This window comes from Mya arenaria, chromosome 11, assembly GCF_026914265.1.
Source record: "Mya arenaria isolate MELC-2E11 chromosome 11, ASM2691426v1".
In the NCBI taxonomy this organism is placed as follows: Eukaryota; Metazoa; Mollusca; class Bivalvia; order Myida; family Myidae; genus Mya; species Mya arenaria.
The window spans coordinates 19,388,151-19,405,455 of record NC_069132.1 but is presented as its reverse complement, the minus strand read 5'-3'; the positions used below and the strand labels follow the sequence as shown (position 1 = coordinate 19,405,455).

General features: G+C 35.0%; 1 protein-coding gene across 7 annotated transcripts in view; it reads left to right on the top strand.

Moving 5' to 3' along the window:
- Positions 1–13,709, top strand: part of LOC128207324 (calpain-B-like) — a 30,439-nt gene extending 16,730 nt beyond the window's left edge. Inside the window, exons 13-22 of one of the 7 annotated variants that reach the window (XM_052910173.1) lie at positions 1,377–2,051; positions 2,937–2,963; positions 4,852–4,920; positions 5,909–6,044; positions 9,479–9,537; positions 9,890–9,958; positions 10,394–10,472; positions 11,025–11,141; positions 11,675–11,733; positions 12,080–13,709. In XM_052910173.1, coding sequence (XP_052766133.1) covers positions 1,377–2,051; positions 2,937–2,963; positions 4,852–4,920; positions 5,909–6,044; positions 9,479–9,537; positions 9,890–9,958; positions 10,394–10,472; positions 11,025–11,141; positions 11,675–11,733; positions 12,080–12,106 — 1,317 coding nt within the window. In that variant the 3' untranslated portion in view covers positions 12,107–13,709. The other 6 variants (XM_052910174.1, XM_052910175.1, XM_052910177.1 and 3 more) reach the window with 6 other exon arrangements.
- The last annotated feature ends 3,596 nt before the right edge of the window (positions 13,710–17,305 follow it).

Here is a 17,305-nt window from a genome sequence, read left to right as displayed (position 1 = left end):
TCACTTAACTTGCATTCTTATGAATGTTGCATGATTGGTTTAATGATGAAATTATTGATCAACTGTGACTCTAACATAAAAAAGGATCTTGCTAGTAAATGAAGGACTCTGATTTATACCTTTAACCTTTGATGTATTCGAGAAAAAACAACTTCAAGATGAAATCCTTCTATAAGACTGTCTTTCCAAGAAATAAAGTCTCGGTATGGTCATAGCCTCCGCATCCATGTTGTCACTGATGTTTGCAAAAACCTTAACCTAGATGTATATTGTCACTAGTTACATGTGTGCAAATATAAATATCTCTAAAACCTTTCAAGATATTCAATGAAACTATGATATTCAAGTAAAACTTAGTACATATGTTCCAAGAGACAGTACACACCTTTATAGAATGGCCAATAACTCTCACTTTTTCATTCTTACGTTTTGCCCCTTGATATATTGAAAACTTCATCCAGATATTAATATTAAACTGTGTACACAGGCTATTAATGACAATATGCACGTAGCTTGCAAGGCCCATTACACTGGCTTTAATAATGGGCTAGTAATATTGGCCATAACTTGATAACCATTCAAAATAATTACATGAAAGGTACTACATATTTTGCCAGTGACGATGTGCAAAGTTTGCGCAAGACTCTAGCTTAAATAGTCATCTCAGATAGGCCCCCTATTGACTGTAAAAAAAAAGATGAGTGTTGAGGTTTGCTCTGCACTGTTCTCGTTTTTAATTCATATACCAGTTGTATAGCAACATAAATTGTGTAAAATCTGTATAATGTATAAGTTTGAAACATGCTAAAAACATAAACAATAATGCGCATATATATAATTCCTATAACAGAAAACATGCACATATACATGTATTAAGCATCTGAATATTATCTACAGCTGGGTTTTTATGTGCTTAAATTTATATGATTGGAGTATAGTACTATGACATTCTGTAACTATATCATGTGAGGAAATCAACTGTGTTTTAAAGAGTATGAAGAGTTATGCCTTAAGCTTGTTGAACTGACATGCATGCTGTATGTGCTGTTATAATCACCCAGCAGACTTTCCTGCAGCAGCTATTGCTTGTGCTGTATGATCTGAGAGTGAATGTTGTCTCATATCTCATCCACTGCTGCAGTCTGCATGGCAGATAATAACTGTGCTTATTGCCTGATCAGTTTTATTCTAGTTTTTGTCACTGAAGTTATTGTATTCAATTTATATACCTATGAAAGACACCAGATTATAATTAATAATTCCACATTATCAGTAATTTTCCAACATTTTCCTATGTTGAAATCCATTAGAATTGTGTGTTTGGATGGCTTCATTTGTGGCTTTTACATTTATGTTGTATTTTCTCTTGGAACCAGAGATGGAAAAGCGAGGAAAGATACGGCAGTCCAGCTCAGCCAGACCCTTATAGAGGACAGAGCCGGCCCGATATAGGCTTTGATCCCATATCCAAAGAAGAATACAAACCCTATAATCCCCAGCCTGACTATGATAAGCTTTTCTCAAACTTGCGTATGCCTGAGCCATACGCCAACCCTAATCCATATACAGCTGGTTACCAGCCTGGAGCCCCTGCAGGTCAGGGTTACGGAGCTGGGGTCCCTGGTGTCCCACAGGGATATGGGACTGGAGCCCCTGCTGGTCAGGGGTATGAGAACTATGGGGCTGGTCCCTCTGTATCTATGCCAACTCCATATGGTGGCTTCCCGCCAAACCATCCACCCAGTGATCAGTATTATGGAGGTCAAGGATCTCAGCCTGGTTATTACCCGAATCAGGGTTACAATCAGCCAAATCCCCCTTATGGACAGCCTCAGAACTATGGTGCTATGCCCAATCCATATCAAGCGCCCCCATCTGGTGATTTAGGGTTTGGAGGGTACTCTGCCCCAGGCCAGTACCCTATATCTAGTCAGTATTCCCAGCCCCAATATGCAGGCCATCCTGCCCCATCCCCCACACATCCCCAGTACCCCTACGGCCAAGGGGAGGCCATTGAGCGTGCCTATGCAGGCACTTACTCAGCGGAGCCCGTAAGTAGCACCAAGGTTCCGGCCGCTTGCCAGCTGAACTTCTGCTTGTTTTGGGCTTGATTTTCTGAATAAAGGATGTTTGTTTTGAAAGTTCAAATTGATTCTGCTGCCATATCAAGTTTTTTGGTCATAATGATCTTTTGAAGTGAACCGTCATCTTTTGGACTTTTCTTTGCATATACTAATATTCCTAGTCTGCTTAAATAACAAATATGTGTAAGGCATTTCTGAAGAAAAAATTGTGACCAAGAGGTGCTTGAAGCTTTCCTGTTTTTTTTGTGAAAGTTGACACATAACACATAAGTTACATGTATCACCGTATGTAGAATGTGAGCACAGAGCATACTGTGAGTATGTTTTACCATGTGTGGTGTTTACAGTGTGATGCAAGTTTCCAGCTTTCCACAATTGGCCAGCTTTCCAGTTTTTGGCTACATTACTGTGATATTAACACATCTTGCTGATATATAAACAGGGATTCGATGTTTTCAGATTTAATAGCATGTCTTAATATGTTGCCAGTATTCTACTGTCGTTTCTACTTGCTATAGTCATTGATTAATTTTTGTAGTACTCTGTTTATACAGTAGTTATTCTAGGTACAAGTGTACTTGTACATGAATGTGTTACCTATGCTATGTTACACTGTAGCCTGTTGCTATGTTTCAATATTATAATCAGACTTTAAACCGTAGTACATTTGATTTGATTTGATTTATTGATAAAGTTTTATTTTGCTGTTCTTATTTAAGTTGAATCTATGTCTTGACACATTATTGTAATTCTAGTTTTAATTTCAATTTTGTTCATAGGACTCTATTTCTTGTCAACACTGTATTTTGTTTTGTTTTAACGTTATGTTGATTTCCTTCTCTGAACCTATAGCCTAAGCCAGTAGTACAGCCGAGGAAAGTAAGTGGTTGGTTGATTCTCGTGCATCCTGGGATTGATTCACTCCATTGTGCATTTATTGATCGTATTCCCCTGTTTGCTTGAAATTGTGATTGTTATGCCGTTTATTAACTTAAAGTATTGAGTAAACATCACTAGGAATGCACACTACTAAGCATCTGATGTAAGCATCATATTCGGTGCGGTCTAAGAATGCACAAACCATTTTCTATGAATGCTTCATACCAAAATTTACAGTTTCTTCTTATACCCGATTCTTTACAGTTCAAATGTCAAGGTCAAAGTGTCTCCACATTCCAGGATATCAGTATAACTGAAGTTATCATGTGTTATAAGCCATAATGTATATAACAGACAACTAAACATGATTGAGAATGTATATCATGCAATATACCTGAATATTAATGTATTTGTGAGGTCAAGGTTAGTTAGACTTAGAGGTTGAAAGGGAGATACATATTATTCAATTTAAAGTACTATATGTGCAATGTATGTCTGGAAGAGAAAATAAGTCAACATTTTCCAGATTTCTAATTTTAAGGTAGAAATTCAGGCTGATGTTTTCTTCACCTTCCCTTTGAGAGATAGACAGAAATAACAGGAACTGGTCCTAAGTTTGTCAAATTCTGGATGCAATATATTTCTGGAATGAGGACCAAATCATTCCAGCATAAATATGTTGTAAGCAGATAAGTTTATTGTTGTGTTTGATAATTTTTAATGACACTTAGAGTTCTTTTGAGGTGATATAACATCAAATAATGATATTTTGAAAAGGCTCTTTTTATTTCACATGATGTTCCGTGTTTCTAGTGTAATAAAACCATTACATGTTTCTCATATTACACTAGTGTAATCTTTTATTTCACTAATAACTATAACTATAGTACTACGGAGTACTATAATTTGACATTGAAGTAATTTCCCCTTACTAACCTTACATCAATTATTTAATTGAAAAATGAATAAAATCTTCCTTGGCAACCAGTGTGTCATGTGTTATTTTTTTTTACCTGATTGAAGAATGATTAATTTGTTGTCTGATTTCAGTTGCAATATGGTGAAGAACAAAAAAATACAAATTTAAAAATGAAACATTTTTTTCAATTGTTAGACTCATTTCAGAGTTCTCGTGTGAAGGCAGGGTTGCATGTATATATAACTTTAAGTATTTACACTTCTTCTGAGAACTTCTCTTTCTTATTATGAGAACAAGGCCAACATTTATGTTTTTTGGCTTACTTGTTCTTACAATTCAAAACTTTTGTAGTATGTAAATTATTTTTTAGCAACTCTGCTGTCTTCAAGCTGAAATCCCTTTGAAGTTTATTGACATTTTTCTGCCCTTCATTTTTCTACTCTTAAGATTGATTTCTTTGCATTCCACACATAACTGTTATTTACAAGTTGTTGCTTTTCACTGTTTTATACATCCGCATTGTTTCAGCCTGTTTAATCTCTTGTTTACCTTATGATTTTGCATTTGCTTACCTTGGCGAGGAATCAAGAACTTTCTTATGCTTATTTTAGTAAAATTTCAGTTTACTGTAATGCAAAAAAAGAAAGAAATGAAGTTCAGCTGGCACCATTTTCGTTTGTTTCGAGAAAAAAGAACTATAACTATTTTAAAAAGAAGATTTTCAACACTATCAGTTAAAATATAAAAGTGATGACTACAAACTACTAGATTTAGTAATTATAATAGCTTAATGAACTGAGGTTTTAGATTGATCTAATTGTGTGTGATTTAAAACATTAAATTTGGAAAATAAAGAAGATTTTGTCTGCATCATTAAGTTTAATTTTGTTTGCATGATTGTTTTGTTTATATATATATAATGACAGAGATTTCTCCACAGAAACTTTCCATGATTTGAAATTTTGACAGCCACAGCCACGACAGATTATAAAATCGTATGACGAGGCTATAGCCTTTCTCAGACGACAATTAGAAGAAGTAATTCACCTTTCATTAATCTATTTATTTTTGGTTCTTTGTTATCTGTGTGTCGTTTATTTCAAAGTTTTTACAGTGTTAAAAATATTGTGAGAAAAACTTCACAGCAACAACAAAAACATGAACATTCCTTTACTAAATGCCTTAGTAATATGTGATTTTATCGAATGCTATCTTTTTCAGCAGCGTTTAGAAACTAAGAACCTCGTTTATTTAGGTTTTCATTAAAATTTGTTTCGTTAGTCTTTCATTAAACTATGTTTCGTTGTTTTTTTCATTAAGAAGTATAGGTTAGTTTTTAAATGAGATATCTCCAACATGTATATTTTGTGGTGGTGGGATTAACTGTTTGGCAATATCAGATGATCAGCTTGTCATTGATTGTCTGTTTTGTTGTGGTGATTGTCATTGTTGTGGCATTGACATTTTTCAATGAATATTAAACTATACTTTGTCCTAACTAAGAGTACTAAATATGTAAGCATTTTAAAAAGTATTGAATCAGAATGACAATAACTGTCATGTACTTTGATTTGATTTTTTGAGCTTGTTGTACAAATGAAACTGGTATTCTAAATACCAGATAAGCGTTCTGCATCGGTTGACAGTGCTCTTGTTTCACCATTAGTTGTGTGTTTCCCAGTTATATGTAGAACAAACACTTGTGCACATTAAAACTTTCACTCACAGGGTGCTTTTAGAGTGTGCATATGATTGCTAATACATTGGGTAGCAATGCTTTTACAATATTTTTTTATTTAATTCCAGTGCTTTACAAATTAATACGTTTTGTACCTATATGTTCGCAATTGATTTTGCTTAGTATACATATTAGCTTCATGTTCCATATAGTAATGCATTTATAATAAATATAAATCATCCTTTATTTACATACTGCTTTAAATGTTGTAATATTATAGCACAGGGGTGTGCATGATACATATGGCATTTCCTGTTTCTAACCCTACGCCCCCGTCATTCGTTGCAGGAGGCCCCACCTGTGACCGAGGAAGACCAGCAGCAGGGCCAGGAACTGAGGGAGAGTTTCAAGCGTATCGCTGGAGACGACCTTGAGGTGGATGCTTATGAACTCAGGGACATTCTCAACAGTGTTTTCAAAAAAGGTAGGAGAGAGGAGATGGAGTAATGGCTTCTGGTTTTGTTTGTGAAAAATGTTTTTAATGCTAGAATTGTTTTGTGTTTTGCATTTTGGAAGAACAAAAAAATGAAGTTTTTGGAATGAACTTTGTTATTGGTTGAATTCAGACGGAGTTTCAGCTTGTATTAATTGTAATAAGACAAGGAAGGTAGGTATTTCTTAAAACATGTCCTGTTGATGTTTGTGGTATTATGCAGCCTGTTTTCAACTTTGCATGTTCCACAATTTACATGATGCCAAACCACCTTGATGTGAATATTCATTACTCTTGGACCAATGGAGATTTACAAGTCATACATGATAACCCTGGACAAACAATACACATGGACGTGGCTTCAATATATTGTTTTGATAAACAAAGAAGGTCATTATTGAGCCAGTCGTAATCCAATTTAGCATCATGTCATTTGTCAGACATTGACTTAAACAATACTTATTTAAAATAGATTTCTGTGTTTGGGCAATCAATTTATTCAGGAATTCTGATAAATTATATTTATTATAACATAATTTATACTTGCAGTTGTCTAATTGATTGTATGTCTAGCAACAATGGGCTCGAAATTTCTTGTCCTCATTGGATTTTTTTTTAATTGGTAACACAATCTAACTGATTCCCTCGATATGGAAAGTGCTTAAATCTTGAAATAAAAAATAAAAATCGAAGGCTAAGGGGTGTATATACATGCAATGTTTTACAGATTACAGTTTTTTTTGTAATTTCATGGAATGCTGATGTCCAGAATGCCTAAAAATGAATCTTTTATTACAGTATTCTTCAAAATTGTCCTATTTGAGAAAAAAAAACTTTCGCCCTATCCCATAATCCCTATATGCAATAAAACCGTTAATCAAACAACTTCACAATGTTGACTGCTTACTCAAACATATGGGCATACAAGTCTACATGCTTCAGGTACACGTCTGCTTATAAAATCTAATAAAATTTGACTCTTTTTTTAAAAATAAGTCTGCAATTAGAACAAGGGCGATTCCACATGCTGTTCAACCTTGTATGTTTACCTCGATAGGTGCAGTAAGATAAATGGACTTTTATGATGATTTTTTTATAAAACACATGTTTAATAGCAAGTCCTGTCCTCCTGGGTAAAATATTTCTAGAGTGATGATTGTACGTTACAGTATTTAACTACAGTGCTTTTTGGTAATCTTAAACAAACTATACCAATTGTTTGTCTACAGTACACGGAAAAAGCATTGGTGTCTGTAGGGTTTAAGCCAGGTTCTAAAATGGACGGGGTGCTGCAGAAAAGGAACAGGGTGCCAAGGGAGAATTGGGCACATTGTGTCGGGCTTTGAAACATTTGGACATTATAAATTTCACAGAAATGTCTGGAAATGCAGAAGGGTGCAGCACCCCTCCAAAACCCTTTAGCTTATGCACCAGTCAATTGTAACAACGCCCCCCCCCCCCCCCCCCCCCCCCCCCCCCCCAGGTCCGAGGGTATACCGGGGAAATGGGCTGTGTTTTTACCTTTCAGGTGGCTCTGCAGTGCCGGGTGAATGCGGTGGTTTTATCTTCGCTTTAAATATAGCGGGGAATGGGCCTAACCTGGGGTGCGGGGGCATTTTGCGGGGATTTTACCACCTGTTTGTTCCCGCAGGGGGGGGGGGGGGATTTTAGCCGGGGTTGGCTGGACCGAAAGTCCCCGCTATTCCCCGGACCTGGGGGGGCCGAGGTTACAATTGACTAGTGCATTATACCCTTTGTCTGTTTATAAATAGATTCCGTTGACAATGTTGATCTGTTGACCAAATTAACAAAACTTTTACTTTTTTATAGGCAATGGTAAGTGTTACTAATAGGGAATTGTAACAGATGATTGTACTTGAATAAATTACTTTAGTTCTGTTAGTGTACCTTTAAGTTATAAATTGGAAATGTACAGTTATAAAAGTTTAATTTATGTAGTATTTTCTGTTGATTTCTTCAATAGCTTCTACATAATGCTAAACTTGAACTATTCCTTGTTTGGTGCTAACTAATTCCTTTGAAGACTGTTAACACTCGATGATCTCTTCAGTTACTAATATCTGCACAGCTTTTGCGGAGTAAGGATGTTAAATTGTACTTTTCAAGTACTATAAATCCACACAACAATTACTACAATGTTACAATGTCATACTTAATCATTTTCATGACAATGTATATATGCGTTGAACTGAAAGATGATTTAGAATGTTGTATATGAGAGTTTATGTAAGCTATTATTGCAGATACATGTATGTTCTAACAGGAAAGTGATATTTATATCTTATTATGTTATGTATTGATATATTACTTTGATTTTGATAAAAAAAAAATGCGATGCTGATGAATATGTAGTTAATGTATTCAATGTTTTTTATGCATGAAGATGGTTATTTTGGTAAGAACATACATCAAGTATCTATTTTTATTACGACGGTGGGCTTGATATAAATTGATAGAGTATATATTTATATATTTTTAATCCAGCACATGGCTTTTATGTTAGATTTGCATGCTTGGTATTCACCGATTTAATGTTGTGGAAGCTTACACAAAGACAATTTAATTACTTAACAATTAAAGAATCACTTTATTTTAACATACAAGTACTAACCAAGTATTTAGGAGTTCGTTAGAACATATATGAGATGCTTACACATGGTACTGGGGCTTTAACCTCGCTACAGTATTTTATCCTTTGTATATATAGTCGTATTAAACAAGACTAAAGTATTTATATTCTAAATTATTTTATAAAGAATGCTATAGTTCCTTTCGCAAGAGATTTCAAAATGTTTCCTAAAATGCTTTTATAAGGGCATAATCTACTGTTGTTACAAGTTTATTAAGATGTTGTGTGTTTTTGCTGTGAATTTTTTTTTCTGTTGTGCAATTACATATAAAACTGTCAATCAGTAGATGATCTTAGTTTTTGATAAAAAAAATTACATGACTCTTCAAGATAGATATACCTTAGATGCCCTCTTTATCCCTCATTTTGCCTGTCGGTCTGCTTTTACCATACTTATTTTCATAACAATGACATTTGTGTAAAAACTTGCATTGGGGTCCAATTCGAAAAAGTAGCTTTGTCCATTTCTTTACATTTTACGGTTTTGGTTTTGGTTTTGTTTATTAAAGACATATTTTAATTGTGTTAAGAGCCAAAAATAATTTAATTTATGTAACAAATCTTACCATGTCTTCACCAGATTGTCTTTTATTTTTGTATTTAATTGTTATTCTATTCCTATGATAATCAGAAAGAAAGTATACAACCTATTGTAAAAGGTTTTCATAAATATGATAAAAACACATAAATAAAGCAACTTTTGCTAAAGTTTTTAACAGATTCCTACATTGTAATAGAAGTTGCACATGTTGACTGACTGTTACTATGGTTCCAGAGTTCGAGTTTGATGGTTTTGCGCTGGATGTGTGCCGCAGTATGATCGCCATGCACGATGTATCCTTTATAGGGCTCCATGCAAACAAAACACTCACAATTGTCTCCAGTGTAGTCTTACTTTTACACCAAAAACATGTCAGGAGTTAAATTCATCCCAAATTTTTCACAATTTGAGCTTTAGAATAATAATTATAAACTTTAATAGCAGATATTTGTGTAGTCATATGCTTATAAAAATGTATGCAGTTTGAATACTGTCATTGCCAACCACTAGTTAACTTCTAGTGATGTTTTGAAAAAAAATCAGATAGTAAATTTATTTCAAATTGTGCACAAGCTGCTTTTTGTTACAGCTAGTGTGGCTATTAAGCATTAATGAAAATCTGATATTCCTTAACCCAGTGACCAGGGCGACATGTCGGGCAAATTGGGCTTCGATGAGTTTAAGGCTCTGTGGCAGGACCTCCGCAAGTGGAAGGTAGGAACTATGCCCGCATTGGGTGTTCAATTGAGAAAGTAGGCCCTCATTTGGCGCTGGATTTAGAATCTTTGTTTGCATTGGGTATTGATCTTATATCTTATACAACTTAGTTTAAACCAGGGTATGGTCTTGTGTTTTGGGGGAGACCAGATTGCTTGAATAAAACCTACTTGTCCAGCTTGGTGACCATAAACCAAAATCACATATGCCCAGGCCTGGAACCAAACCCATGACACCTTGGTGAAAACAAGTGTGCAAACCGGACAACTTTGACTGTCAAGGTTACCCTCAGATACATATTTAAATGTTTATGAGAAAAATATTTCACTGGCAATCTATTTTGTTTCTAATAAACTTGTTGAAAAAATGGATGAGTTGTATATGCTTTTAGAAAGCTGGATTATATTTATGTGGTTTTATATTTGCCTGCAGGCAGTGTTCAAGAAGTATGACAAGGACAGCAGCGGCAAACTGAACACCTACGAGCTGAGGAATTCCTTCCTCGCCAGCGGTAACAACTTTAATTTTCCTTACATGACACCATCCTTAAAACAACCTCAACTTGCTTTCTGATAACGCGGTCATATCTCATGAGTTTCAAGGAAATCACTACACTATTCTAGCAAGAATACGTGATCATCTGTCTTTTTTCGTTTTCCTAGTTTCATTAGCTATATTCAAGAACATCGACAATTTAGCTAATTGGAAGTTTATAACATCTTTGTGCGGAAATAGAGATATTCACTACATAATATTGGATTTCCTAATATTTATAAGAAAGACCTTGGCAATTGTTTATCAATTTTAGAAAACAAGTTGAATTAATTTCATATTGAATGACCACAAATAAGATTCTCTATTTTAGACTATTAATACTTATTTAATGATTTAAAGCACTAAATACATAAAATGTCGCTATATAATATACAATTTTTTAAAGCTATTCGTTGCTGAAGTCATATAAAAACAATTTACTCTAGTAACATATATCAAAAATAAATGATGACATGATTTCATGGGACGTGACTTCTGATATATTAAACATTAAAACTTTGTGTTGCAGGTTTCCGTCTGAGTAACCGGGCGCTGTCGTCAATCATCCTGAGGTTCAGCAACAAGAAGGGCGAGATTGAGTTTGATGACTTTGTGCTCTGCTCCATCAAGCTTAAGACCATGATCGGTGAGCATAAAATAGTTCAACAGTTTTCCAGTCTGTTTTTCTAGAAACAAAGGGCCCTAATCCAAACATGTATTGTATGACAAGCTTATTTGTACAATGAAAACCTTAATATTCCTGAGTGAGATGCTACAATTTTGATATTTTGTTTTTTTATATTTTACTGTACACTCCTTGATTTGATTGCTCCATACTGTGTTCAAATAATCATATAGGACATATCAGGGATACAATCGGCAATATTTAAGCTGTTATTTGAATATTATTCTGTGTATTTTCCATGTTAAAGTTAAAAAAACATCATTGATATTAAGAAAAGGTAATAGTATTACATCCATTAGCTTCAATGTACATTTGAGATCATATATGAAATCAATGTAAATCATGGTAACTCTGAGCATTAAAAGGGTATTGTCCGTAGTAATATATAATTTAGTACTGGCATAGTAAAACTGGTAATGTCTTTATAAAAGCAATTATAAAATGTGTAAGCCTAGCATGATGATAGCTGATGTGAGGTGTATATTTTATTTCAGCCTCTTTTAAGGCGTTGGATCCCAGCAACCAGGGTGTGGCCGCTTATGACCTTGATACAGTTAGTATAGTTCAGTCACATGTACAGTTTTTAGGGCATACCAAGTACTGGCTTCTCTCAAACATTCATCTATATTGTCCGCAGCAACTTCCAACAAACATAAGCTATGAATATGATTCGCCTTAAACTGACAAAGACAGATTTTATGATCTTTTGTGTCATAAAAGGACAAGACTAGCTATGTTTTGGCCCAAGAAATGATTACATAAACTTGGTGATACATGTAACTTATAAGATCATTCATGACAGATGCTTCAAGTATTTGACAGACCATTTCTGATTCTCAAATCTACAGTTCATAAATGAGTAACCAGTGGTTTCAAACTTGAATGTTTTTTCTTTTCAGTTCATCCAGACAACCCTGTACTCATAAACATGAAGACACCATAGCGTACCATGGATGCACAAGAGATAGCTAAAATAGACTTTATACAGATCTGATTTATTTAAAAGTACTATATAGTCACCCGTATTTACCCTTTAGTCTGGACAGGTTGTTATAAATGTTGCACAATAAAAAGTGTTTGTTAGTGTATTACACAATAACGATTTGATGCTTAACTATATTCAAGCATTATTGGGATGCTATTTCAAATATTGGATATTGTCGTCTGCTACCTACGCGCGTTTGTAGTGTCTGCATTCCTTTCAAGATTCCCCTGATAAATTGTAAACCCTGCACTTTCCCCCGACATTCCTTGCCTATTTATTCTTTCTTACTAGTTGAAAACATATTATTACACTTCAAATATTGAACTGGTGTTGTATCATGTATTTCTATTCTGTTATTAAGTTCAACATTGTATTTAAAACAGTTCCAGTATCTTTGGCATATTTGAATGCATTTTGTTACAAAAACTATCAATTCAAGTTGACATTATTACTTGATCTATTCACAATGGTAGAGAGGTTGTTAAATGAATCTGGTCATACCTCGGAACTGTTAGTGGTTCGTAGTAAAATTATTATTTCTGTTTATTGTTCTTTCTTTGTGTTGTTTGGTTACATGTTTCACAATTTGTTTTTTGTTATATATTCATGCTCAGCAATACTCCGACCAATTTTATTTTCCTTATTTGCTTCCAAACTCCATTTTTGACCATACAATTTGGACCTACTTGCTCTGTTATTATTTTTATGCTTAAAAAGATTTTATGCAAATACGCCAGTATCTTATTATATATTAAGAGTTCGTTCATACTGTGTGAGATTTGTGTCCTGTGGAAGTTGTTGTTACGCGTGCCAGTTTGACTCGAATGTTTAGCAATACTACTAAAAAGTTCAGTGGATCACTTACTTTGAGGAGGCCTTACTTTCAATTGCTATAGTGCACGAGTCTCTCTGGCAGCATTGGTTCAATATTTGAAATTATTTTGTTTCATCTACCTCATGTACATTTGTGTAAGAAAAGGTTTCCGATTGTTTATTCCTAACCTCATTAATGCTACACAGAAATAACGCTTCATGGCCATCCTGTTAGCAATAATGATATAAGTGAAGAAAATTTGAAGAAACATTCGCTTGCGTTAGAAGAAAAATAGTGATATACCTTGAAACATATGGTGCAATAGTCGGTGTGATGCTTTGCTTTGCATTTTCTTTCAAGATTCAACTGTCCATCCCTTTGTCAGGGTTCTGCATCTAACATCTGGCATTCTAACCATCCTGTTATTAACAAGTGTTAAATGTGTTTAGTGATATGTCATACTTTGCCTTCAACAAATGCTGGTGCTTTTTACTGCATTTGTAAAATTTTACTTTTGTACATGTTTTATTTTTTTTTACTCTTTTTCACAAGTTTAACTAGAATAATGAACTGTGAGTTCATGGACATATTTTATTAACTGGGAAATGGTAAGGTTAGGTTTTATCTCCCTGCTTGTAGCATGTTGGTGTTAGCGCCAATACCTCTTTTTGGCAACTAGTATATTGCCTAGTTAACTCTCTGTCGTTATAATAAAACATGTATTCATTCATGGTGTGTGTCTTTACTTATATTCACCACTATAATGGGCGTTCAGGTAAACACATTAATTTTGACATTTTAGCTCCTCTGAAAAAAGTCAAGAAACAGTGATAGCCTTTGTGTCGTCAACCGCGTGCAAAAAATAAACCATGGTCTTGACTTAAAATTTTAGACATTCAGCTTGAACTTACAACCCATGTTTCTGGAGACATTGCAATAACGTACATGTAGCTAGGCCCATATCGCTGACTTATAACTGTTATAAAGCCCCACCCACCAAATGCAACATTGGGAAACATTATTTTTACTTAAGTTGTCTGTCGGTCCGTCTCAATTTGTGTCGCTCATTATCACTCGAACCAGTTAAAGGATTTTGAAATTACTAACCACAAATGATCACCATATGATTTGCAGAGCACGTGTTTCAAACAACTAGGTTCAAAGTCAAGGTCACACTTAAAGGTCATGCGACTCCTTTTTGTGTCCGTTTGTTATCTCATTAACTGCCTAAAGGATTTTAAAATAACCCACCTGAAATGTTCTCTATAAAGCGATGATTTGTCAAGCGCATGTTCAGTTCAAGGTCAAGGCTACACTTAGAGATCAAACGTCAATCTCTTGAAGCTTTGAAGGATTTTGAAAAAAGCTCATCACAAATGTTCACAATATTGAGACTATGTGCAGATCGCATGTTACAACCAGCTCGGTTTAAGGTAAAGGTCACACTTATATGTCAAAGGTCATACGGCTATGATATGGTTTTGTGTCGGCTACTCATTTTTGTGAACCACATGATGGATTTTAACATGTCACAAAATGTTCACCATATTGAATAAATGTGCAGAGCGCATGTTACAACCAGCTCAGTTGAAGATCTTGGATTTGGAAATAACTTGCCATTATTTTTCGGCATATTGAGAAGATGGGGCATGTTACAACCAACTTGTTTCAATGTTAAGGTCACACGTAAAGATCAAAGGTCACATGACCTTAGTTTGTGTCCGCTCCTTTTCTATTTAACTGCTTGAAGTATTTTGAAATAATTCGCTATAAATGTTCATATTTAGATGACGTCACACTTAGAGGTCAAAGGTCAACTTACTATGTTAAACATATTGCGACGGTGTACCTAGGAGAGACATCAGTTTTTGATTACAAAAATCAAACATCTAGTTGTGACCATTCTTTACTGAACACAGAGCAGCGTTCTTTACTGAACACAGAGCAGCGTTCTTTACTGAACACAGAGCAGCGTTCAAGCATTAAGGTGATCTTTCGATGATTCACTTGTAGTATAATTATCATGGCCGAGATTCTGCCAAGAATATGTATCGTAAAAAAGACTGACATCTATTTATGGGCTGTACTTCTAATAACGCTTCATACTTTTTTAAGACAATCAGACTAATCACCAATGTGAAGATTCGTGAGGCAATCCTCGTATGTATTTAAAGATTTACTGCCGCATTGTTCGACTGTAAATGGAAATTCAAATGGATGCCATGGCAAATTAATACTTTGAAATCTTGTTTTGAAGGCGTAATGAAGCCATTTAAAAACTAAATGTCTCTTATTTGGAATCAACTTGAGTTTCAAGTGTACTTTGGTATTGACAGAAATCTCATTAATTCGGTTTTGCAGTTCTCAGAAACAATTTGTCATGTATTTAATCTTGTAGGTATTCTAACCATGAACGAGCTACTGTTGTTTCATTAAAGAAACTCGCTTACATAATTTGTGTGGACATTACCCCTTTTCCAACTTTGTTCAAATTGAGTTATTGTATTTCTTTTTGTAAACAAACTCCAAACAACAACTTACTGTTACCCTTTTTTTTAACAGAATTTTATAAATCCAGGCCTAATGTAGCCATATTTTTATTGATAACCAAACTAACGCTTTTAGGAAAATATAGCATTCAAGAAGCAAATAAATCAGTATCCGACAATATTCAAAACCAGAATTTCGGTTTTGTTTATACATTGGTTATGTTATTTAAGCCAGGCATAAATCCTCTAACAATCTTATAACTGGATCAAGCTAGGCTTTTTGTTTTGGGGTTATTAGTTGTCTAATGTATGGTGATCAATCTTGCATGCGCGGCGCACCCTTCATGATGCTGTACAATTACGCGCAGCTTAAAGAGATCATATCAACAGTAACAAAGTTGTTGATGAGACAATAATGCACCGGACGAATACTCAACCGGACAAATGATGGACAGTGCTATTACTATATGTTACTCTTCGGAGGATTAAAAGGTTCTTGCATTTTCGTGCATTTGTAGATCCTTTCCAAGCAAAAGATACATTTTATATCCAGGGAGATAAATTGAAAAAGGTACTCATACAGTCAGTCATATTGTCATCAACTTATTTCCTTGAATAGTTCTGAGCCTACCTTCAGGACACATGCGTTACCGTTTGACAGATGTACCGCCCCAGTCGAACTCCCAGTCTGACAAGGTCTTCAGAGCGGGACTCGGGCGGCGGCCGCCCGCTAAGCACTAGAACCTTGGCGCTTGCGCGCCTGTCCCCGCCTATCTGAATAAGTAAAAAAATGATCAAAGTAGTGGTATTTCACTGGCCCTCGCGCTCCCACTTATGTTACACCTGTTTTATACAGCAAACTTGTTTGGCACGGGAGGTTAGTTCGCGAATAAAATGACAGTTATGATTGTTTCAACTGCACACGTTCCTATTGCAATTAATCAGTTTTTTAATATGTTTTTACTTTTTTTTACATTTTTCCCCCACAAAGTTATGGTTCTTTTCATGTGAACGAGTCGAAATTGTTCTCTATTTACTATTTTTCATTGTCCATGTATTTTTTTATTTTATATATATTTTTTTTCAAATCAAGGAAGACTATTTGGAAACAATAGTCACAGAGTTATGCCTCCTTCGCCGAAGAACTTCAGTAATATACTTGGATTTGGACAAACAAGCTAAATGCCGAATGACCATGCATTTTCCCTGCATATTGCTCACCTTGTCACGGGCTATATGCACGGAGAAGTCATGCTCATTCAATATTAATCTCATGTGACGCATATAGCTCACATTTGAGCTTAATGTGGAAGGAGCTTAACAGGGGGGTACACGTATTCCGAATCTGCAAGGGTTTAAGTGAGGTTTTGGAGCTTGATATGCAAGATGGCGGCGAAACCATGACGAAATAGGATTTTCGGAACCTTTTTTCGCCTGGTAAGTAGTTTAAAGGTATATATTTCCAAAATATTATGACGCGCATTCGGCTCTATAATTACCATGCCTCACTCGGCTTTTTGTTTTATGCTTCTACGTTACGGAATACAAAAGTTATTGAAGGAAAACCTTCGGCCAATCTGTTGTTTCGGCCAGTCTGTTGTTTACAAATGCGGGAAGCCAGAATTTGATACTTTTTAGGACGTTTAAGCTCCAAAAACACATTTTTTTGCAATGGTTTCTGCTTTAACATTATTTAAATGTGGTATTTTAATTTCCTGACAATTCCTTTGCTGTACAAGAGCCTTCATGGTCATTGTTTTTTTGGTTTAACCACCTAAATGTGTGCTGTTAGTAGTTTAACCACCTTTTGGCATCTGAACTGAAAGCCAATTGACGA